This window comes from Choloepus didactylus, chromosome 12 (assembly GCF_015220235.1).
Source record: "Choloepus didactylus isolate mChoDid1 chromosome 12, mChoDid1.pri, whole genome shotgun sequence".
Classification (NCBI taxonomy): Eukaryota; Metazoa; Chordata; class Mammalia; order Pilosa; family Megalonychidae; genus Choloepus; species Choloepus didactylus.
The window spans coordinates 18,782,207-18,807,739 of NC_051318.1; the positions used below are offsets into that span (position 1 = coordinate 18,782,207).

At 44.2% G+C, this 25,533-nt stretch overlaps 2 protein-coding genes across 3 annotated transcripts in view; one reads left to right on the top strand and one right to left on the bottom strand.

Moving 5' to 3' along the window:
* The window catches only part of CRYL1 (crystallin lambda 1), a 156,717-nt gene extending 137,318 nt beyond the window's left edge, over positions 1-19,399 (top strand). For both annotated transcript variants that reach the window (XM_037800606.1, XM_037800607.1), the window contains 3 exons: positions 8,243-8,348; positions 18,299-18,405; positions 18,813-19,399. In XM_037800606.1, the coding sequence (XP_037656534.1) occupies positions 8,243-8,348; positions 18,299-18,405; positions 18,813-18,926 (327 nt within the window). In that variant the 3' untranslated portion in view covers positions 18,927-19,399. The remainder of the gene's footprint in view (positions 1-8,242; positions 8,349-18,298; positions 18,406-18,812) is intronic.
* Positions 13,400-14,438, bottom strand: LOC119507446 (GTP-binding nuclear protein Ran-like). The gene has a single exon (XM_037800612.1). It carries the CDS (start codon positions 14,402-14,404, stop codon positions 13,754-13,756), a length of 651 nt encoding a protein of 216 aa, XP_037656540.1. The 5' UTR covers positions 14,405-14,438; the 3' UTR covers positions 13,400-13,753.
* Positions 19,400-25,533: the final 6,134 nt, after the last annotated feature.

The window sequence follows — 25,533 nt, forward strand, 5'->3', positions numbered from 1 at the left end:
TTATTATTTTACCACCTCCATAAGCAAACAAATACATAAAACAATACACTTATTTATTAAAAAAAAAAACAAACCAAAACAAAAACCTGCTTGGTGTGCCTGGGATTACTTTAATAGCATCTAAAGCAAAAACTTCTGTGCTAGTGTTTGAACAACTCTAAAATAAAACCATAAATGAAAATGCTGTTACTCTTAACTCCTTACTACTAATCATCATCAAGAGGTAATTAATCAGCGAGTTTAAATGGTTGATTTGAGCTCCTCCAGTTTGGTTTGGATAGTTAACAGGCAGAGGGCAGTGGACCCTTGAATTAGAGGCTGGAAGGGAGGGAATCCCCAAGAGAAAAGACAGAGAAGGGAGGCTGGAGATTTAGCATCAAACTGTGCAGCCTTTGTTCATCTCGCCTGGAGTCAGTCTTACCTTCCAATAATGCAAGTAGAAGCGGGCAGGAAGGTCTGCTTGCAACCTGTGCAGACATGGAGGCTTGAATATCTGCTTGACAGTTACGATGTGTGAGAAGAGGGGCCACAGGCAGAAGGTGGGGGGGGGGGCATCATCATCGTCTTCCTCCTCCTCCTCTTTACTCTTTACTCTCTGGTTCAAACCTTTTGTAAAAGTCTTTATTCCCAGACGACCCCTCAGTCAGGGCATCCCTGCGCTTTGCTGAGGGCATTTTTGTGGGAAGATTCACATTCACCCAAAAGGATGGGTTGTTTCTGCTGTTTGTTGTTAAGGTCAAGACCATTCCCTTTCTTTCACACCCTAATATTGTTGTTTATCCTGCTGAAAGCATCATTATGAGAAGATCATAGTAAGAAAACACACAAGGCTCTGGGACATCCCTTTCTTTAGGACCAGGGCTTTCCTCAATTTGTCTTTCATTTTTAATTTTTGTTCAAAAAATTCATTGTAAAGAAAATTCAAAGGGAAAAATACCACCCATGTTTGCGCTAACATAAACTGAACTACTTTCATTTTTCTGCATTCCTGTCTAGTCTCTATTAAGAGCCCTTTCCGTGCATTCTTACTCATTTTTAATGGTTTCGTGATATTCCATCTACTTGATCTTTTATCTCCTCTTTCCCCTACCATAGGTCATTTTGAGGTTGTTCTGATATTATTATGCCTCAATGAGCCTCTTTGAACATATAGTCTCTTCTTTTGGAGTATTTGCAGAGGTGAGTTTGTGATGTCAGAGAGGAGTAACATTTTTACGGCTTGGCAGACATTGCCCAAATGCCTTCTGGAGGATTCTCCCAGCATCTGTCGCCATCAGCAGTGTGTGGAGGCTGCTTCCCAGCGGGCTCCACCTTGGTTTCTCATCTACTGCCCCAGGACTCTTGCTCCTTAGTGTCCTTTCCAGATCTGGACGGAATGGGTGTTTTATGGGTATGAGTCAGTGTCTTGTTGCATCAGTTAAATGAGGTGTTCAGTCAGCTCTTCTCCTAGTTAGCAAAACTTGCCCGAGTAATTATGCAAGAATGTTTGTGTCCTGCTTCCAAGAAAACTTGTAGGTATTGGCAAGGGACCAAATTGCTCACAAACCTAACCACAAGTCTGAGTAATTGTGGGGCAGCACATAGCAGTCTTTTATTTTTCATGTATTAAAATCTTGTATTCACCTCACCTTCTACCTGGGAGGGAGTGTGGGTGGGAATGATTTATCAGTCTCTTTTGCTCTTGCTTTGAAGCCAATTTCATATTGCATATAGGTAATTCTTAGCAAAGAGTATAGAAAACAAAAATATATAAGTATCACCGGAGAGAACTAACTCATGGGACTAATTAGTTTCTCATGGGAAAGACCATGAATCACTATGAGAGTTCTTAATTTAAATTTCAAAATCTGTAGCTATATTACTCTCTGACATTGACATGGACTCCAGGGCTGGAAATTTCTAAGACTAATATTTTGCTAATACTCCTTAATACTTGAGTTTTTCCTACACCACTGATTATTCTCTAGGAACATCTATAAACATCACTGAATTTGTTGATCACTGAAGAGCTCTCACTCTTAGAGATTCAGGTAGACTCTGTAACCTGCTCTCGGCCTTTTACTTGCGGCTCCACTAAAGACAAGTCCAGTGCTTCCTTTAAATGCCTCTCAAATATTGGAAGTTGGATGGTTCCCCACTTCTTACTATTGCACTTCATTATCTGACACTTACCCAAGGTAAAGTATTTTCTGATTCCCAACTGTTCATTTTCTGTTTCTCAGTTAAGAAGATGAGAAGGCCAAAGAGTTCAGGTTGAGAAGGGGTGAGGGACCCGCGTGTGTCCCAGTCCATATTTCTGGGTGAGGTCTGTGTGCCTGGTGGTAGTGAAGGAAAAAGAGTATTTGCACAAAAAAAAAGTGTGAAAATGCAGGACCAAGTGTAGTAAAAGTAGAGCAAAACAAACAAGATAAAACAAGATTAAAAGCTAGAGATCAGCAAAAAAGGATCACACTGATAATAAAAGGGGTCATGACGAAAACTGAAAAATACAGATGGAAATGAGGACATGCAAAACATTCATGAATTGAATGAGAAAATTAAATGTGAGAATGGGATGGTTAGAATGAAAACTCATTCTGATTGGTGATCAGTAGAGGAAATGATCACAGGAGATTTATTCATCAAATATTGTTTACCCAAAATGTGTGAGCCCTTGTTTTTTTTTGTTGTTGTTGTTTTAAATTCAGTTTTATTGGGATATATTCACATACCATACAGTCATCCATGGTGTACAATCAACTGTTAACAGTAGCATTTTATAGTTGGGCATTCATTACCCCAATCTATTTTTGAACATTTTCCTTATACCAGAAAGAATAGGAATAAGAATAAAAAAAATAAAAATAAAAACACCCAAATCATCCCCTCCATCCCACCGTATTTTTCATTTAGTTTTTTGTCCCCATTTTTCTACTCGTCCATCCATACACTGGATAAAGGGAGTGTGATCCACAAGGCTTTCACAATCACACTGTTACCACTTGTAAGCTACATAGTTATACAGTCAAGTCTACTGGGTTGGAGTTTGGTAGTTTCAGGTATTTACTTCTAGCTATTCCAATACATTAAAACCTAAAAAGTGTCATCTCCATAGTGCATAAGAATGTCCACCAGAGTGATCTCTGAACTCCATTTGAAATCTTTCAGCCACTGAAGCTTTATTTTGCATCCCCCTTTTGGTCAAGAAGACGTTCTCAATCCCACACTGCCAGGTCCCGATTCATCTCCGGGAGTCATGTCCTGCATTGCCAGGGAGATTTACACCCCTGGGATTCAGGTCCCACGTAGTAGGGAGGGCTTTGAGATCACCTGCCAAAGTGGCAAGCCCTTCTTTTGAGGGAAACAAACCCAAATCCTATCCTGTGCTTGCCCTCAGAGTTTACAGTCTGGTAAAGGGTAAGAAATGTACATAAATATAAATTAAGTTAAGCATATTTAGGAGTCACAAAAGGTATGCCAAAATTGATCGAGGATAGGAGAAGGGAAATTGAGGCCTAATTGATGAATGCCATGTTCACTAAAAGAGAAGGTATAGAAACAGTGCAGTAAATTTGGCTTCTGAAATGCCAAATGGTTGGGTTCCTAAAGAATCCCCCTCCTGCTGGTTTGCTAGTTCTGGTCTCCACCTCCTTGCAACTGCCTCTGCCCTTCTGTTACTTCTATCCAGAGGACAGACCAAGTCCACTGCATCCATTATGCTTTGCTCACTGTTGATCATTAGATGTGTCTTGTCTCATTCTTCCCACCCCCACCCCCCAAAAAAACCCCCACTAGATTCAAGATCCCTGAGGGCAAGGACCATGCTTTGAACTTCTACTGTATCCCCCAAACCTTCAATTATACCTAAAATTTGTATCATAGTAATTGAGGACTTTCTGCTTTATCTTGCATTCTTTTCTCCTTGCTTCACAGGTGATGGGCTTGTGTCTGTCCTCCCAGCAGAGCAGGTGCAAAGCCTGTGCCCAGTCTGTGATCGTGTGGGGTTGTTCCTGCTTAAAAGTCCCTGATCTTGGCTAAAAGGAAGTCGAGGCAGGAAATGTCCCCTAATGGAGACTCCTAACCCCTCGTGCTCAGGCTCTCCTCACCCAGTGACTTTCCAGGGCATAGTGCAATCCAGAGTTTGAACTAACAGCGATCATGGCGTTCATTGCTGTGTGAATTTCCAGGGATTTTTTTTAACTGCCTGGGGTTTTTTTTCTATGTGTGACCCGAGAATTTTACCACAAAATGGAGAAAGAACTGAGAGCTGGACTGAGAAGTGTTAACTGAACCACACAAACACAGGACTGAGCAGGGATTCCACATTCAGAGAAGCGTGCCCCAGTAGCTTCCCCATCGCCTTCCAAGGAATCGTCTATTAGTTCAGTCTTTTCCACTCAAGCACTTGCTTCTGCCTTTCATGCCCTGATGATTATTTATTGTAATCAATATTGACAATATTAACATCTAGCTCACAAGTGTCACTAAGTCTTTGGGTAGACTTGAGCTCAACAGCAAAATTAAGCTACCTCCTCTTCAAAATATCCTAAACTTGAAGCCTGTGGTTCAATGCTGAGTACAATAGGGATAAACTAATCTGAGAGAGAGTGTCAATTGAATTACTTGTCATCATTTTGTTTCCCCAGCATATTGGTACAAAAAAGAAAGATAGAGAGAGAGAGAGAGAGAGATAGAGAGAGAGAGAGAGAGAGAGATAGAGCGAGGGAGGGAGGGAGAAAGGAAGGAAGAAAAACAGGCTTAGGGAAATCTTCAGAAACTACAAATGGGGCAAAAAGAGGGCATGAGGAAGAGGAGATATTAAAACTTTTTTCCCCTTTTCTAACTTGTTCTACTGGTGAATAGTGACTGATAAGGAATAGACAGCCCTCCTCTAGATGAAATAGAAAAGAGCAAAGAACACTTGGGAACAGAAAAAGGGTGGTCTCTGGCCTGAGCTGTGACGTAGCATGGAGAATCCCTTCTGAGGCTTTATCAGGGTCACCTTTGGATGCTTACAAATAAAAAATTAACTACTCATGGGTGCATCACCTTTTCATTATTTTGAATTTTTTTTCAACTTGGCTCCAAATATACTTAACACAATATTGGAATAGAAGAGCCAAGCCAAAGGGCACTGCAAATGTAGGGTGGCTTCCATATTTGCATGCTTTCACAGTTTTGAATGCTACAGTGAGAACTTTGGAGGAGTGGAGGAGGAGGAAGAGGGAGGAAAAAGGAAGACGAGGGGGAGAAGAGGAGGAACAGCAGGGGGCGCTCTAGCTTCCAGTTCCGAGTGGGGAGGGGGGGGGGCCACTCTCGCAGGGCCAGGCAGGAGTAGAGAAGCTCTTCCCTTTGGCCACTGGGCGGAGGGTGGTGAGGCTGTGGCTTCAGGGGAGGTGCTTGGGCCGATTAGGGTTTCCTCCCCTCCACACATACACCCTCTTAAATAGGATCATGGACAGCCCCCTTCCTGGAAAGACACAGGATTTGCCCTGTAGGCGAGTGTGAAAGGACTGAGGTTGCCCTGTTGGAGCCTGGTGATGGGAGCAGGGTGAAGTGTGTAGCTGTGCCCTTGGGTGTCAGGCAGAGCTGCATTTCCTGCCGAAGAGCTGGTGTCCTGGGACTTGGCCAGCTCAGGGTGGTGGTAAACGGGCACCAGCTGAGGGCTGACACCTCCTGTCCCACGGTGGTGTCTCTCTAGAGGCCAGATTGTTGGGCAGGAGCTGTCTCCATCCCCACAAGCTCCATTTATAAAAGAAACCACTCAGGAAATAAGAGTTAGAATTGCAGCTTCTGCTGTAATCTTGTCATCAGACCAATGATGATGCAGGGGAAATATGACCAAGTTCCCATGTCTGCACTCCTGACAGTTGTAGTGCCCAAGCCAAATATATCTTCAGATGGGGGTGAACTTGCAGTGAATTGACAGGCTGTGTAAATTTCTATTTATGCATCCCTGCTTCATTCCAAAAGGCATCTGAGGTAGAGGCTGTGTAAAGAATGGAGCCAGGTAACACAGACGGCCAGTTTGACATCCAACCTAAAATCATAACATTGTGCCTCTTGCTTTGCAATTCACATTTGCAAAAAGATTCTAGGGCCCCACCTTTGCAAACAAGCCCCTGGTTCTAAGCTGTATCTCATCAAAGAATATCATTTTTTACAAACTCATTAAAAGCTAAACAAGGCCAAACGCAGGTGGGTGAAGCCAGGAGAGAGCTCCCCAGTCTGTTTAAAGCTTGACTCTCTCACCAATCTGTAGACAGAGAGAGAAGGCTTCCTTTTGACCCTTTTCTTCCACCACCTGCTTCCCCTCCCTTCTTTCCTTAAGGCTGCAGTTGATAACATGGGTTGTAGGGTAGAGATGGGGGGAGGCAGTGGAAGTGGACAAAGTAAGATAGAAAGGAATTTGCTTCAAGCTCAGGTTGACAGGTATGGAAAAGGGGAGTATGTGTTTGACTATTTCACAAGTTTTTTCGTTTCAAGATCTGTCCTTTATTGTACACCAACGTTCACAGCAGGATTATTCACAATACCCAAAAGGTGGAAGCAAACCATGTGTCCATCAGCAGATGAGGAGATGTACAAAATGTGGTGTATGTGTACAATGGGCTATTGTTCCCCTGTAAAAAGCTACAACGTGGATGACCCTTAAAAGCATTACGCTGAGTGAAATAAGCCAGCCACTAAAGGACAAATATTGTAGGATTCTGCCTATATAAAATATCTAGAACAGGCAAATTCATAGAGACAGAAGGTAGGTGAGAGGTTACCAGGAGCTGGGGGCAGGAAGAGGTGGGAAGTTATTGCTTAATCGGTACAGAGTTTCTGTTTGAGGTCTTGAATTAAAAGCCTTGGTACCAAAGGTAGAGATGTTTAGTTGGTGCAGGATCTGTATTTCCTAAACAATTTAACTCATACAGTTTGTTCAAATACCATAATTACATGGAAATTTTAATAGGATGTGAGACCTGGTAGGTTTGCATAGGTTAGTGTGAAAATAGCGATACATCCCAAAGTAATTTGGACAGAGAATAAAAATATATATTCAGGGCCCCCCTGAGGAGCTGGGGGAAAATGCAGAGGTGTTGGGCTTCCTCACTTGGAATGTTGCTGATGTTCTCACAAACACTGAACACTGGTGGTTTGGTATGCCAAGCCCTCTATCTTGGGACTTGCCCTTATGAAGCTTGTTACTGCAAAGGAGAGGCTAAACCTGCTTATAACTGTGCCTAAGAGTCTCCCCCTGCGTACCTCTTTATTGCTCAGATGTGGCCCTCTCTCTCTAGCTAAGCCAACTCGGTGGAAAACTCACTGCTCTCCCCACTACGTGGGACCTGACATCCAGGGGTGTGAATCTCCCTGGCAACACAGGATATGACTCCTGGGGATGAATCTGGGTTGAGAACATCTTCTTGACCAAAAGGGGGATGCGAAATGAAATAAAGTTTCACTGGCTGAGAGATTCCATATGGAGTTGAGAGGTCACTCTGGTGGGCATTCTTATGCACTATATAGATAACCCTTTTCAGGTTTTAATGCATTGGAATAGCTAGAAGTAAATACCTGAAACTACCAAACTGCAACCTAATAGCCTTGACTCTTGAAGACAATTGTATAGCAATGTAGCTTACAAGGGGTGACAATGTGATTGTGAAAGCCTTGTGGAGCACACTCCCTTTACCCAGTGTACTGATGGATGAGTAGAAAAATGGGGACAAAACCTAAATGAAAAATAGGGTGGGATGGGGGGGATAATTTGAGTGTTCTTTTTTACTTTTATTTTTTATTCTTATTTTCACTTTTTCTGGTACAAGGAAAATGTTCAAAAAAATAGATTGAGGCGATGAATGCACAACTGTATGATGGTACGGTGAACAATTGTACACTTTGGATGATTGTATGGTATGTGAATAAATCTCAATAAAATTGAATTGTAAAAAAAGCCTTGGTACTGATGGTGATGATGGTAGCACAACATTGTGAATGTAATGAATGCCACTGAGTTATACACTTAAAAATAGTCAAAATGGGAACTATTGTATCTTATAAATATATGCTATTACAATTTTTAAAATATATGCTATTACAATTTTTAACTGTTTATATATTATAGTTCTGTCATGCAAAATTCTGTCAAAATACTACCATAGTGCTTTGGAGAGTACTTTTGGGATCCTGCTCTAAAGAAGTTAGGATGAACATAAGGGAAGGAAATGGCCTTTCTAGAGAACTCATCCATGTCCTGTCCCATTTTCTCCAGGAAGGAATAGTGTCTCCCAGTGACCTTGACCTCGTCATGTCTGATGGACTGGGGATGCGGTACGCATTCATCGGACCCCTGGAAACGATGCATCTCAATGCGGAAGGTAAAGTTTGTTTGATTCCATCGGGGGCTAGGATGAGAGTTCTGTGCTATTAGCTGTTCTCATAGGTTTCATAAACAGTCACATTTTACCTTCTCTTACAATAGAACGAAAGCTAAGTCATCTGTGGGAGACACTGGCGAGTGCTGATGATGCACATAGCTGGGCTGGGCTGCAGAGCCCTGGGTGCTGGGATCAGCCTGCCTGGACCCGTGCACCCAAGGGTGGGCAGGTGGTAAAGAGCTCGGGCCCAGAACTTACAGAGAGGCAGGCGATGTGAGGGAGTTCACTGCATACCATCTAGCCTGATTGAAGATAAAGTTGTATTTTCCTGATAAAGACAGCAAAATTATTTATAGAGGCAAGAAAAAAACATGATAGGTTTGGAGACCTCACCCACACTGACCTCTGTGGGACCCATCTGCCTACATTGGAGCAGCTGCGGACTTGGGACTTGCCACACTGTGGGTTTCCCTTTCCAAAGGCTGAGGCGTCGCCAGGGGAGGTGTCTCTGTGAGCATCAGTCGACCCCAGGAGCCGGCTTCCAAGGGCTTCAGGGAAAGGAGGTATGAGCTGAGGAGCTGGTAACTCTTAACAGAAAGATAACTTAAGAAACCAAGTTTTCAGTGATCCAAAAAGAAGACATCATCTGAAAAACAAGCAAACACTGAAACCTACACAAAACAATTAAATTGAAACAAAAAAAAACTATGTATAAAAATCTGGTAGGATGTATACCGAAATCTTATTGTTACTGGTTATCTCTTGGTATTGAATTTTTAAGTTATAGTTATTATATTTTTGCTTTTCCCTGTGGCCACAAATTTCTACAGTGGACATATATTACTTTAATAATATTATCATTAATTTCCAGAATATATGTAGAAAAGAGAAAGGGAATATTGGATTCAGTTCCAGAGTCCACATTTAAGAGAGCAATTGATAAACTGGGGCTTATCTGGCAGCAGGTAAACAGAGTTTTGTGTGTGTTTGTGTATTAGGGTTCTCTAGGGAAACAGAATCAGTGAGAGATATCGATAAATATAAGATTTATAAAAGTGTCTCACGAACTGTGGGTATGCACGAGTCCAAATTCCGTAGGGCAGCCAGCAAACCAGCAATTCCAATGAAGATGTTCGATGAACTCCTCAGGAAATGAACTGGCAGCTTTGATGAACTCCTCGGGAAACACTTCGCTGGTCAGCCGAAGAAGTGAAGGTCCTCTGTCTGTCTCACTTAAAAGTCTTCAACTGATTGATTGGATTAAATCCAGCCGACTGCATTCTCTCATTGTGGAAGACACACTCTTCATTGACATCATCAGTCCCAGCTGCAGCCAATTGACTGATGATTTAATAAACCAGCCTGTTGGTTTATTAACCAGCCACAAATGTCCTCACAGCAATGGTTAGGCCAGTGCTTGCTTGACCAGATAGCTGGGTATCATCACTTGGCCAAATTGACACATAAACCTAACCATCACAGTGTATCTATGTGTCTGTCTGTCTGTTTATGTCTGTTGTTGGGGTGGAACCAGAATGAAAGACTAGAAATGGCAGGCAGACAAGTTCGGACTCAGCATACAAAAGGAAGAATTTTCTAGTAACCAGAGCTGATGTTCATTGGAGAAGGAGGTGCTGCAAGCAGGTGAGCTGAGCAGGTGGAGGCTGGTATTCACCTGTCAGGGTGTTTAGACACCTGAAGTGATGTGGGAAGTTGGGGTAGGTGACCTCTCTGAGTCCGTTTGACTTTGATTTTATAGTTCCATGACATTTTGGTAATAGTTCACTCCATTTTTACTATAGTCATTAGTAAAGTGTAATTTTCAACGGATAATTCAAGGCAGTTTGATTAGGCACATTCTAGCACGTAGCAGGTATATGCATTACTTCTCATGTGGACTAGTCCTGGGTTTCTGCACATGCAGTTCAATAACTAACTTGTTTCTTCCTTTATATGGAGCATTTTCTCAGAATAGCTGAAGAAAAGAGGGGAATCTCACCCAGCACTACCGTATTCTTCTGTGCTAGGGCAACCATTGAACATAGAAGGATATTGTAAAGAAAGATACCTTCATAAAAGTGAAATGAGAGTTTTGAAGTATCATTAAAACAGTCTTGGATAATCTCAAAAGTTTTTTAACCAGAACCTTAAGTGGTGAACATACGTAAGCATTTGAAATGCATATAGACACAACCTGTTAACCACCATGTTTTTCTTTTTCTTCCTTTTTTTTTTCTTGAGAAAAATAAGATAATTCAGGTCATGAGAAATTGATAGGGAGAGAACTGAGAACAGCTTTGACTTCCAAACAAATAGAAGCAGAAGCCAATGAAACCAGAAACTCAAGAATCAAATAGTGTGGCAGACAGGAAGGAGGCCATAACAATTTTTAAAACAAAGCAGAAGTGATAAGAAAACCTAATTGGCTTACTATGATAATGGTAGACGGATGTAGTTTTCAACTTCAGAGCATTCCAAAGACCAGAGTTGGGCAGTTATAAGATCTGGCTTGGGATCAATGGAAATGTTCATTATTCTTCAGTGTCACCCAAATTTATCAAGATTCGAGTTGGGAGCATTTTTCTTTTTTTCTGATACTGTTTTCATAAAGCCAGCTTCTCAGGTAAAGGAAAGTTATTAGTCTGAAAGGCTCCAGTTTATCTAGAACTAAGTAAAAATATTTTAGGATTTTTTTTGTTGGCTTTTTTTTTTAATTAGAAAAATTATGGGTTTACGGAACCATCATGCATAAAATACAGGATTCCTGTGTACCACCCCATACCACTAATACCTTGGTGTGGAACATTTGTTACAATTGATAGCACATTTTTATAATTGTGCTATTAATTAAAGTCCATGGTTTAACTTAGGGGTTCACTGTTTGTATAATGTAATTCCATGGATTTTTTTTTTTTATTTTATTATAACAATATATACAACCTAACATTTCCCCTTTTAATGTTATTCAGAGATATACTTCAGTGCTGTTAATTGTGTTCACAATGTTGTGCTACCACCCCCACCATCCATTACCAAAACTTTTCCATCATTCCAGATAGGAACCCTGTACATTTTAAGCCTTAACTTCCCATTCCCTATCCTCACCTTATCCCCTGGTAACCTATATTCTAGATTCTGACTCTTATGAGTTTCCTTATTCTAATTGTTTCAAATCAGTGAGATCGTACAAAATTTGTCCTTTTGTGTCCGGCTTATTTCATTCAACATGATGTCTTCAAGTTTCATCCATGTTGTCGCATGTATCAGGACTCCATTCCTTTTCACAGCTGCATAATATTCCAGTGTATGAATCTACCACATTTTACTTATCCATTCCTCTATTGACGGACACTTGGGTTGCTTCCATCTTTTGGCAATTGTGATAAATGCTGCTATGAACATGGGTCTGCAAACAATCTGTTCAAGTCCCTGCTTTCAACCCTTTTGGGTATATACCTAGTAGTGGGATTGTCGGGTCATATGGTAGTTCTATGCTTAGTTTTCAGAGGAACTGCCAAACTGTCTTCCACAGCAGCTGTGCCATTCTATGTTGCCACCAGCATTTTATGCTGCCACCTATTTCTCTGCATCCTCTCCAACACCGGTTATTTTCTGCTTTTTTTTTTTTTTTTTTTTAAATAGCAGCTATTCTACTTGGTGTGGAATAGTATTTCATTGTGGTTTTTATTTGCATTTCTCTGATGGCTAATGATGATAAGCATCTTTTCATGTGCTTTCTGGACATTTGTTTATCTTCAGTGGAGAGATGCCTGCCCAAGCCATGATCAGTGATGGGCTGTGCCCACTCCTGGTCTTGGGGAAGAGGATTTGTATGTCCCTTTCTGTCACCAGCAGCCTGGCCAGGGTGGGGCTAGACCCCAAGGTGGCCTGCCAGGAGAGCAGGGGATGGGTACCACTAGCCACTGTGCAGAGAGAGCAACTTACTGTTCTTTACTGTAGTTTACCAGCCTCTTCCTCCTGCTCTCCCCTGGCTGCTGCACAGTGTTCTGGCCTCTGGAGTTTCAGACAGTTCCTGCCTGTTTCATTGTTGCTTTCGTGGAAGGACTGAGTGCTGGAGCTCCTTACTCTGCCATCTTTCCTGGAAGTTCTCAGGATTTGTTTTTATCTAATAAAACATTACCTGAAAATCAGGAGGCCAGCTTGCTTTCTTTGCCTTGTGGCTACTTTTTAAAAGAAACCACATGAAGGACAAGTACTCCAATGTAGTATTTATGGGTGGTGAAGCTATATAACCTTGGGTAAGTTACTTACGTGTGGTGTGCCTCAGTTTCTCCATCTGTAAAATGAGGATAACAACAGTGATTATCTCACAGGGTGTTATGAGAATTCAACCAGATAAAAAGACCTTAGTTGGATGGCTGGCAATATTAAGTTCTTAATAAATGTTTTATATGTTTAATTCACTACTCTTACAGTTGTTTTGTTTTGTTTTGTTTTTGGTTGGTGTTGCTGTTGTTTTTATTCTCCCAGAAAAATTCATGGGTGCATGAGAGAAAAATACAGAAGTAAATATAGATTAGGACATGTTTGCTATGTCATAGAGAACTCTGCAGAGACAGGTACTTAAAGTTGAACTGTTTGATTTATATTTCTTCACGAAGCCTTTGGACTAGCAGGTCAGCAAGATGAACTGCTCAGCATTAGGGAGGAGTCAGTCTTCTTGAACCCAGTGGCCAGCCAGGCTCCTCCTGCACTTTGCTCTACCTGTGAGATGGCTCCACCTCAGAACTCGGCAGCCTCAGGTGAAGTAGGTGCTCACTACTTTGCATCACAGAATTTCCTCTGGTGTGTGTAGAGGCTTTGTCTTTCATTGAGATGCCCAGTAGACGGGCTTCGTTCATGCACACAAAGCTGCCGAAGCTGCCGTTTGCCTGTGGGAGCAGGTTCCCTGCAAGAGGAAAGGGCCCCGGGCCGGCCTCTCTCCACCCCTGCCTGGATGACCTCGTGGTTCAGGTGAGGCGGTAGACACTGGGAGGAGGAATCAGACAATGTCACTTTGTGCTTTGGGCCCTTTTTTTTTTTTTTTTTTTATTTGAAATACAACTTTATTCTGATTCTAAACGAAAAGGAATGGGTATGACAGTAACAAACAAGACTTCACCACTGAATATTGTGATGTGACTGTAGCAGTCTTATATTTGAAACTCAAAAAGGAAACAACGGTGTTCCAAAACAGCTAATATGCAGGTCCAAAAAATGAAGGGTTTTTTTTTTTTAACTGCCACATTCACTCCGAAGCCCATTCATCTCCTTCAGCATCCCAAAGATTAAGCACATGTTCTGCTTAGCTATATAATAAAGTGGCAAACACGCTGCACCACTGACATCACAGGACAGTTGCCTGTAAAACTAGACTTCTGACGCTGGGCTCCAGCTTCACGTTCTCACAGGTCGTCATCCTCATCTGGCAAAGCGGTCATCTGAGCAACCTCTAAGTCGTGTTCATACTGTGCCGCCAAAGCCGGGTCCATGACAACCTCTGGGGGGGCGAGAGCAGGCATGGCCACGAACTCCAGGTTAGGGTCTCCAATCAGTTTTCTAGCAAGCCAGAGGAAGGGCTTTTCAAAGTTGTAGTAACTTTTGGCAGAAATGTCATAGTACTGAAGATTCTTCTTTCCGTGGAAGACGATGGATTTTGCCTTAACTTTCCTGTCCTTAATATCCACTTTGTTGCCACACAACACGATGGGGATGTTTTCACACACTCGTACCAGATCTCTATGCCAGTTAGGCACATTCTTGTAAGTAACTCTTGATGTTACATCAAACATTATAATGGCACACGGGGCTTGGATGTAATAGCCATCTCTCAGGCCACCGAATTTCTCCTGACCAGCCGTGTCCCACACGTTGAATTTAATAGGCCCTCTGTTGGTATGGAACACAAGGGGATGGACCTCCACGCCCAAGGTGGCTACATACTTCTTCTCAAATTCACCAGTCAAATGACGTTTCACAAATGTAGTTTTTCCAGTACCCCCATCGCCAACCAATACAAGTTTAAACTGAACTTGGGGTTCTCCTTGGGCAGCCATCGCGATGGTTCTTCCAGAAGCATCTCCGTCCCCCCTGGGCCGTTTTTGATCTTACCTAGTTCTGTGAAGCCCTGTCTCCTAAAGCAGGTGAGTTCACATGGGTATGGGCCCATCAGTGGTGTGAGAACCAGGCCCCTGTGTCTTGGGACACATTTGGGGCTCTCCCAGAGACTGAACCCCAAGATGCTTATGGCCTCTGGAGGTGGGTCTGGGGCAAATGGAGCTAGAGGACCAGGAAGGCAGGGTTATTGCCTGTGGTAGGTAGAATTATGTTCTCCAATTTAGACAGGTTCTAGTCTTAATCTGCACTCCTGTGAGTACTGTAAACAGGGCCTCTTGAGATGCTGTGTTTAGTTAAGGTGGTGCCCGGCTGAGTGAGGGTGCAACCTTAGTCCAAATTGCTAGAAGCCAGAGTCGGAGAAGCCACAGGGAGAAGCTGGAAGTCAGTGGAAACTGGAAGAGCAGACACAGGAGGAGACCGAGGACACGCCAGGTGACGGAAGCAGATACGCAAGCCAGGAAACCCCAAAGATTGCCGGCAGCCAGGACCAGCACGCTGCAGACTCCTGGAGAAGGCAGGAGGCCTCTGCCAATAGCTCGATGCTGGACGACTTCTAGCCTCAAAACCGTGAGCCAGTAAATTCTGGTTGTGTAAGTAAATCCATTGCGTGTATTTGTTGTAGCAGCCTGGCAAACTAGCTGATTATACCATATGTCCAAGAAAATGCACCATCTCACCCTCGGGGGCTTCCAAGTGGGAAGCAGTAAGATCTGCTAAACCTAATCCCAGGAGAATCAAGATGCCTGGACTCTTCTTCTCTCAATGTTTTTCCGTATTAGCATCTCTTACGAAAATAGGTTCAGAGTCTTCTAAAATGCTAAGCTTTACTAGTATTTTTGGATGAATAGAGCTGAAGTGCTTAGTGGGCATGGAAACAGAAGAAAAACTATAGGGGAAGAGCAGACTAGTGAGTAAAAGGTAGAGGGATTTCATTTCTGATTAAATGGAAGGTCTAAAGTAATTTCCACTCAGTTCTCCCTTCATGGTATAGAGAAGCCAAAATTATTGTTGGAAATAAAGTAGGATCCTATTTTATGTTCTAGACGGAAATGGGAAACATTGCAAATAATCACAGTAATAAATTTACTGGGATGTTGTTATAAATAAAGCACAAGGCAGGTCTTGAATCTAAGTCACGGCAAACTTCTTGCGTTTCAAGTTGCTGGGAAGGCCTTCCTAGGGTACAACAGCAAGCCCCAGAGGCATCTCCAAGACACCACACACTGCCCACCTGGTCAGACTCCGGAAGAGAGGCCGACTTCTCCGTCGATGAAGTGGGAAAGTCTGCAAACAGCCTGTGGAGAGCAACTGAGCACTGGGTCTTCACCTTCGCCACAAACAACAGGCCACTTATCCAAAGATCCTTGAGTGTATTATAGAAAGTGTCATTATATTAGGAAGATTGATGTTTTAATTGGTTTCCTGAACAAATTTAGGGAAATTATAAATCATACTGTAAGTAAAGAGTTTAAGCATATTTTATGCTCTTTTGAAGAAACAAATTGCTTTTTAAAACTTTACAAATTATACAAAGAGAAGTAGGAGGAAATGCTTTAAAAAAAAAATCCCTGGGAGATTTGAATGACTTCACAGGGACAGTAAAAGATGAATACTTGTTTAGAAAATGTAAAGGGATCCAGAGATGAGATATGGTACGTGAATTGAATCCAATGTCATGTTACCACCCACGTGGGAGAGGAGAGATGGAGTTGTCTCCTGAGAGGGTATCAGGTGGTCTTGTTTTCCCTGTGAGTGGGCTAGTATGCCCCTACAGTGAATCTTCTCATTCTCCTCATTTAATGTTTTTAGACACTCCTACTTATTTGATTTTTGTATCTCTACTTCCAGAAAAGGAATAAACTACATTGTGTATGGATTTTGTCATCTTTTGTTTGAATAAACAAATGGATAAAGTAAAATAATTATTTCTTACAGGAAACAAATATAGGATTTTCTTTTTATCCAGGAATTCTAAGCCATGTAAGATAACTAGTCAGTGTTGGAACACTTATGATGCCTTCCAGAATTCTGAATTATCAAATTACACTTATGTTAAATGAAATGAATGCCCTTATTTTAAAAAGAAAGTATCCAGCACTTAATTGGAGTGCTAATGTCAGAAGAGTTGGTCTGTTTGGATTTTTTACCCTTGCAAACAATTTCACACCTAAGAGAAAATGGATATAATTTTAACACAGTGAAGGATAAGGAAAATGATTTGAGCGAAATAAAAATTGAAACCCACTGAATTCAGGCTTTTCATATTCAGTGCAGGCAGATCAAAACTAAACCCAAAATTCTTTGAAAAAGGGTATCTAGTGCTGATTACTTTTATTTTAAATTAACTGTACATATTCGTGGGACAGGTCAGAGCCTGGGGTCTCTGCAAATTCTGCACTTTCATTAGTTCGTGCGTTATCTTTTTAGCATGACTGGCAAACTGCTGAGTCCTTCTCATTTTGAAATATCTTGGAAATGGGCCCAAAAGGCAGCACAGTGGGAGGCTCACTTGGACCCAGGACTTGTCCTCATTTGGGCCCAGGACTGAGAGACGCCTCCTCGCCTGTGTATCTAGGATTGGCTTCTGATGGGACTTGTGTTTCCAAGCACATGCCCCTCCCTTGTTCAGCCTGAGTTGCGCCTGCCACTGCCTCTGGCATCAGGAGAATGGAATGTGAGAACCCCATGTCTACAGAGCAAAGCGTGTCAGAGCGGGCTTGCTCCCTGGGTGGGGAGGTGATGCAGCTTGGCTTGTATTTTCCTCTTTGTGCACGTCTGCTTCCAAAATCCAATCTTACCTTCAGTCACATATAGCCTCTATAACTGCCTTTTTTAAAAATGTCATTGTGGTAAGATACCTATAACAAAATTTGCTATGTTTAACATTTTTTAAGTGTACAATGCAGTGACTTATGTACATTTGCAACGCTGTGTTACCATCCATTCCCAAGACTTTTTCCTCACCACAGACAGAAACTCTGCACCCAGCAAGCAGTAACTCCCATTCCCTTCTCCCTCCCCAGCCCTTGGTGACCTCTCATCCACTTTCTGTCTCTATGAATTTGCATATTCTAGACATTCCGTGTAAGTGGAATCATACAATATCTGTCCTATTTTGTCTGGCTTACTTCACTCAGCACAATGTCTTCAAGGTCCATCCATGCCGTAGCATGTCCCAGCACCTCATCCCTTTTTATGGCTGAATAAAATTCCAGTGTATGGGGAGACCACCCACAACTGGGGAACCAGGTGGCCAAGCGGAGCAGAGACAGGACAGAGCTGGGACCTACCTGGGTTCTCATCCCAGCCTGCCAGTTTCTGACCAAAGCAAGCATCAGCTCTCGGAGCCGTTCTGAAGACGAAATACATCTCATACTGAAGTGCTGTGCTGTACCCACCCAATAAGTGGTTAACTAGGACTCACGGAATTAAGAGCAGGACATGTAACATTTAACTGAACCTCTGTGGTTCTTAGAAAAGCATCCAGGCCATTTGCACAAGCAATCTTCTAGATATATTGTTGGAGAAGACTCTATTGGTGAAAATATGACTTAAGGTGATATTCTCATGGGTAGACAAGGTAGACGGCTAGGCCCAAGGATCCCATCACTTTTCAGAATTTTAAAATTCAAAAGAAGCTTTAATAGTGACTAACGGTGAAGACCCCCCCCCCCCAATATCCACCAAGCAAGATCTGTTTCCCACCTCTCCCACAGGAAGAAGGGAATGTCATGCATCTAACACATGGCAAAGCTCTTTGAATACTTTCTTGGTTTGTAGTTATAGAATGCTCTCGCTGATGTTGTGGATTCTTGTTTTTTTTCTGACTTCAGGTATGTTAAGCTACTGTGACAGATACAGTGAAGGCATAAAACGTGTCCTTAAGACTTTTGGACCCATTCCAGACTTTTCTGGGGCAACAGTTCAAAAAGTTAATCAGGTATGTAGACTCACAGCAGAGAACTGTGCTGGCACGGAGAGAGCCCTCGAGCACTCCCTCGTCTGTGCCATGTGTGAGGTTGCGTGTGCAGCTAGAACCTTCTCACTTGAGTCCACCTGTTCCCCATTCCTAATGTTCTGTCCAAAGCTCCGTCCTGGCTACCAGGAGCCAGAGACCTCACAAGCCCTGTGAGTCTGAATAAGGAGCTCACTTGATTGTCTCTTAGGGACGTCAGTTCTCTCGGGCTTTGGAGAGCATATGACAGCTAAGGATTTCTTACTCTCTTTTTGTCCTTGAAAGCAAAATCATGGTCTGTATTAAATAGGAGCGACAATTGCACTCCTGGTAAGTTACTTCCTCTTCACGCCAGTCTCATCAGCTCATGTTTTTCTTCTCCTTTTTCCCAGGCCATGTGCGAGAGGGTTCCCGATGACCCAGAACACTTGGCAGCCAGGAGGAAGTGGAGGGACAAGTGCCTGATGCAACTGGCCAAGTTGAAAAGTCACATGCAATCCAAGTGAAGGATCTTGTGATGCTGTTTTCATTCCTCTCATCCAAAGTTGCATTTGATAGAATGATAAGCACTTAATCAGATCACCCTTCAACAGCGAGAGAAGCAATAGTGCTTAGCAGGAAAATTCTGAACTTGATTGCCCATGCTTAGCAGGAGTGTAGCGGTGTTTGCCGAATGGCCTTCCAATCACATTCAATCGAAACCTGCCCTGGGTTTGATTGAGCTTTGCAGTCACAGCAGCTCTCCGGGTCCAGGGGCTGCTGATCCTTCTACCTGGACTAGGAGAATGGAATGTGAAGAGTCAGCCTTTATTTCCAATGTGATCACATATGGCAACATCTTTGTATCCAATTACTGTAGTTTCATTACATTTTAATCTGTAGCAAAATATTTTTATAATGGTTTTCTAATCTGGTAGGACAATATTCTGATCAGAATCCATTGAAATGATCTCTCAAAGCCTGATTTTGGCTACTGTGGGCATCGACTGTTTTGTCTCATTCATTTAATCTTACAATGTATATTGAGTGGCTGATATGCACCAGGCATCAGCATGGTCCCTGCCTATGAGAAGTTTACTGTAAAATGACAAAAAAAAAGAAAAGAAAAGAAAAAAAATTCTGTCACAAATTAGTACTGGTTCTCTAGAGGAATTAGGCACAAAAGAGGTCCTGGCTGACCAACCCCCCCCGGGTGTGCCTGGGAAGGCTACAGAGAAGGTAGCTTTGGAGCCAGATCTTCAGTAAGGAGTGGGAGTGAGCGAGCCATTCCAAGTGTGGAGAGGTGTGGGATGTTTGGGGAAGGGTGAGCAGCCCCCAGCTGGAAAGTGGGCTCCGGAGTGCTCGGAGTGGGAGGGTGAGTAGCACCAGATCAGGAAGCGTCTGAAGAAGGCCAGTGGTCCGAGCTAAGCTCAAAGCAATGTGAGACCTGAAATCGTGGGTAAGGAGGGGGTGGCACAGGCAGCTCTGGATTTCAGAGTTAATTCTGTCAACAGGAGGGGCCAAGCTGGAGAACCTACAGGCAGGGAATTCAGAAAACACGAGGTCAGGGCTGCCCAAGACTTCAGTTCAGGCAACTACCCAGATGGGATGTCATTTCACAAGGTACAGGGGTCAGCAGGAGGGGCAGAAACGTGAATGTCCAGTAATTGCAGCGAAAAGAAAATGCAGCGAGAGACAGTGAAGGAGCCTGTCAGCCCTGCAAAGCATCCTGCTGTTCATCCAAGGACACTTCCCAGGCCCCTTAAACTCTGATGACTAAACCCCTCCCCCTCTACGGGCCCAGCCCCAAGGGCAATCTTCCCTGAGCAAGCTTCCAGCCCTCCCCTTCGCTCTGTGGCTTCCACTCCTGCTCCTTTCCCTTCAGCATCTGCCACTAGTCTTTTCTTTACAGAATCCCTGCATTATTCTCAGAACAACTTTGTGGGGACTGGGGGGCTGCTGTAGGTCTCATGGCACACGTGAGCTCCTGGAGTTGGGGAAGGGTTGGGGGGCTGGCCCTGACCTGCAGACGGAGGCAGGCCGCTAGGAGGTTGCTGGCCCAAACGGGGCGCAGTGGGGGCCGGGCGGGGTTGGACCCCCCTCCTGCTTGTGCTTAAATCGTCCTCCCCCGTGTTTGCTGGTTGTCTCGTGTGGCTGTCAGGCGTGCCCTGGGACACTCGGCAGCAAACAAGCTTCGTGGTGCATCTCTGCGCTTGCAGTATAAGGAAGAAGTCACCGAAGGTGATGGGCTGGTGAGAACGTGGAGGGCGCCAGTGTTTTGACTCTAATCTCAGAGCGGAAAAACTTAGACTTTTCAAGCTCGGGAAAGGCAGAGCACGCAGTTCATGGTTCTGGGGCCAGCGTCGGGAGTCGGCAGGAATTGGTCCGGCCGGAAGCTCAAGGGAGGGGCGGGCAAGGGGGGTGAACCGAACCGCACACAAAACCCAGGCAGCTGAGGCCTTTCGAAATAAATCGTAAAACCTGAAACTGCCCTGCTCCCGCCCGCGGAGCTGGCTTTCTTGCATGGGCCGAGCAGCTGTGTAATTGCATGTCCCTTCTACACTTAAATGAAAAATTTTACGTGCTAGAGCTCAGGCGCCCGAGGACACAGACTCTCTTTTTTAAGAATCTGCAGAAGGAGTAATGCCTCAGGTATAATTAGATGATTCTGCCTCTGTGTTCGGTCATGAATTCCTTTTCATATTCCTCCTCCCTGATAATCAGTATGACCTCAGCCATGTGCTGGGCAGGCCCCTCAGGTATCTGTTTCTCAAAGTGCGGTCCCCTCACCACCAACAGCATATAAGGTGATTTTTACGAGGTCTGTGGATAAACATTTTTATTTCAACTTCATGTATTGGCTTCGATGTGCGTTAGGAAGATACAGCTAGCCGTTTGAACGCTCTCACAGCATTGATGGAAAGTTCCGTTCCGGGTTTAAGTTAAAAATGACTTGATAAGCAGAAAGACGCCGAGTAAGCAGCACAGCGTCCCAGGGTGTGAGAGGTGGGGTTGCACGCGGCCTCCTGGCACGCAGCGCCATGGGGGAGTCACTGAAGGGGCCTGTGCTTGCGGCTGACAAGCAGGCAGGACGCCAGCACTGCCCGGGCGCGGTGGAGCCCCCTGCTCTGCCACCAGGAGCGGGGTCTCCGCCCTCACGGCGGCGCTATGCTTAAAGCCTCCGGGGGGCGAGTCCGGCTGGGTTAGGAACAGGAGGAAGGGCCTCGGGCAACTGCTCCTCTCGGGCTCCCTCGGGAATTCAGCAGCCTCTCACCACGGACCTCATCAGCTCGCCGGCGGGACGGTCAGAGCCGCCCCCAGCTGTGAGCCTGGGAATCAGCTTTTCAGCCTGGCGCGTGGCTGTCCCGGGCAGTGTCGGGTGCTCCTGGAAAAGAAGAGGGGTGAGCACTGGGCGGGCAGCTCCCGTGGAGACGCACCCGCCCTGCTCACTCTGTCCTTAGCCCTGATGTGGGCTAAGTGGGACAGGCCGTGAGAACTCATAACCCTGTCCTTCCATCCTGGGCTAGTTTGGTTGGGTCAGTGATTCTCCAACTCTAACATTAGCAGAATCACTTGAAGCACTTATTAAAACACAGATTACTTGAGGGGAGGGGAAAGTATTTTTAGAAATAAACAAAATTAAATTTTAAAAAATGATGAGAAGTGAATCTAAAATTACCTGAAATTTTAAAATGTTAAGAAAAAAAGATATAGTGGAGAGAAACAGAAAATAAAGAAGAGAGAGAGAGAGAAAAAAGGCAAGGGCTCCAGGCCAGTCAACAGCCTCCTGTGTCACCAAAATCCCCTTACATCCTCGTATCATAAAATTTCCCAAGTACCTGATCCTGTGGTCTGAGTGGAGCCCAGCACCCCATCTCCCCCCAATTCTCAATTCATAGGTATTATGACTCTACCTTCACAAAAACACAAAACCCACAGGTTACTGGGCCCCACCCTCAGAGTTTCTGATTTGGTACCTTTGGGGTAAGGGCCAAGAACGTGCATGTCCCACAGATTCCCAGGTGGCTCATGATGCTGCCAGACCTTGCTCTGAGAACCACTGGTTTATCAAATGCTGCCCTGCAGGATTCTGTGCTCATTTCAACCTGGTGATGAGAAGAGAAAATAGGACATTTTTTACAATAAAATTTTATTTGGGAGTAATTTTAGATTTACAGAAAAGTCACAGTGATGATACGGGGAATTCCCACACGTGCCTCATGTGGTTTCCCCATTGTTAACATCTTACATTACTGTGCTGTGTGAAAACTAAGAAACTGACATGGGCCCATTAACTAAACTCAAGAGTTTATTTGGGGTTTGTAGTTTTTCCATTAATGCCCTCTTTCTGTTCTAGGGTCCAGTCATGTCTCCCCAGTCCCCTCTGTCTGTGACAGTTTTTCAGTCTTTCCTTGTTTTTCATGACCTTGACAGTCCTGGTGAGTACAGACCAGGTGTCCCCAATCTGGGTTTGCCTGACATTTTTCTCATGATTAGTCTGCGGTGCTGGGTTTTTGGAAAAAACACCCCAGAGCTGAAGTGCCCTTCTCCTCACGTCACATTGGGGGCCCATCGTATCCACCGGGCACCGCTGGTAATGGTAACCTACATCACCTGGGTGAGATGTGCTTGTCAGGTTTCTCCCCTGTGAAAGGTTTCTCCCCTGTGAAGTCACTATTAAGAAATAGGAAACTAAGCAGAAGGCCCAACCCAATCAGATAATGTCCCAAATGGTGTCTGAGTTATTTTCTCAGCTGCTAAGCTGTACATCTCCATCCACACTGTGTACTTCTCATGCATTTCCCCTTGTGTTGGCCTCTGGTTCTAAATACATTCTTTTCCCAAAGCATCAAATGCTTCAGCTTGGTGGTCAGCACCCGTGCAGGACTGGAGGAGGTGCCGGTGCTGGAAGAACAGATTATACGTTATATCTGTGGGAGCTGAAGAAAGATGTCAAAGGTGGGACTTGCTGGTGGGGCCCTTGCAATTCAAGGTCTGGTTCTTACTCAGTTCAGAGCAGAAGCTATTTCATTACTGCATGTACAGCTGATGAATTATAAGAGGATTTTTTTCATGCTAACCACACTCACAAGACTGACGTAAAAACCACAATGCAAGTTTTATTAATTTCAATTGATTCACCTAGCAAACATTTATTGAGAATTGCCTGTGTGTCAGGCACTGTTCCAAGCATTGGGGATACAGCAGTAAACAAAACAAGATAAAAATACCTGCCCTTATGGAGATTATACAGTATTTCTAGTGAGGGGGAAAACATAAGTAAGTAGGCAAAACATAATATATCAGAAGATGATCCATTATGTTTATAAAAATAAAGCAGGAAGGGGGGGTGCAATTTTAAAGAAGTAGCCATGGAAGATTTAATTTGAGCAGAGCCAAAAGGAAGTGAAGGATCAAACCATCAGAGATTGGGAAGAATGTTCCAGGGAGAGGGAACACCGTGCAAAGGCCCTGAGGTGGAGCGTATGGAACGTCCAAGGCAGCAGAGAAAGGAAGAGGTCAAGGATGGCTCCAAGGTTTATGGCTGGGACAACTGGAAGGACAGAGTTGCCATTGACTGAGGGGGGAATGATGGTGGGAGGGGAAGGCCAACTTAAGAGTTAGAAAGTTGCTTGGCAGCTCGGAGTCAGAACAAGGGGCACGGTGGGTACCGCTGAGCTCTGACTGGCTTCCACCCATCTCTACCTCAGGCTCTTTCTAAGTGGAAGGGAACACTTGGGGCAGCCAGGAGGAAAACGCTGTGCCCTGCACAACGCTGGAGACAACTAAACAAAGACATGGCTCTTTTTCTCTCCTTCCTGCACCCCCACCCCAAATCCATTTCTGCCATTTTATCTTCAGAGAGATAAATACTCTTGGTTCTATTATCATTAACTTATTCAGCACATGTTTTCAGCACCTAATTTGTACTTGGGCATAGTGTAGGAGTCTGGGGCTATAGAGGTGAATTAACCCCTGACCTTGACCATTACAAGTTCACAATCTAGTGCAGAAGATGGATTCGTGAAGTAAAAAGTACAATTCACATTTACAAGTGCAATGAGCAAATTGGGCCATGGGTGCTACAGCACCAAGGAAGGGCCCTGGCTATACCTGGTGGGAGGGATCTGGTGGTCCTCAGCAGGTGCTTCCTAAAGGAGGTGATGGCTGAGATGTAAATCTTAGAACAGGGAAAGTTCACCTAGAAAAGGTTAATTTCTGTCATCTTGAATAGTATCAGGTACATAAAAGGAACCACATAAATAACTGTTGAAAGAGTGAATGGAAGGGGATTGGAGCAGGAGCCTCAGGAGGAAGACACGACAGGCAGGCGGGAGGTGGACATCAGCTATGGCCGCGGAAAGTCTATCCTCTTTGCAATTATCTGGAAGATGTCCTGCCCCAAGGGCTTGTACAGTTGGTCACCTTCATCATGTGTTGATTTTCTTAGCCTCACTGGGAGGGTAACCTTAGCTCTGCGTTCAAGGGGCAACTTGTTATGCACTGATTAAATCCCCAAGCCGTGGGACGGTCAGATGGTCCTTGTTCTGTGGGCCTCCTGCTGACCTGGCTGGTGTCCAGAGTTTCATGGTCAGCAGGTGAGACTAGAGGGGGGATGATGGTCACTCAGGTTTAGTATCTGTCAACGCAGCATTTTCTCTTTAGATTTTCTTTGCACCATTTTGCTTTTTATTCCACTTTTTATAACAAAAGCTAAAAACTTTTGTAAATATGGTACAAAGTATCTTGTGACTAAGGGAGGTTTGGTAGTAGCCTTGTTGGTGAGGCTCAGGACTGCAGCCAAGATGGAGAAGGCTCCAGATGCCAGTGTCAGGGGTCAGCCTGAGGTCCGGACTCTGTGCTTTGTGGCTTGAATCAAGGTCAGGGTTTACAGCAGGTGCTCGGCAGTGCCCGAGGGAGAGGCCAAGTAAGAGGTAGGGCACTAAGTGAGGGGGCCGAACCTCCCTATGCAAAGAGAGGGGACCACCCCCTACAGCACCCCGGGGCACAGGAGGCAGCAGCTTGGGGACTGCAGTTTAGATAGTGTGAAAAGTTATTTCCTTAAATTATAAGGGTTGATAACACCGGAGCTTCCTGCAAGGGGATGAGACTCCATGTTACCCTCTTGAGATC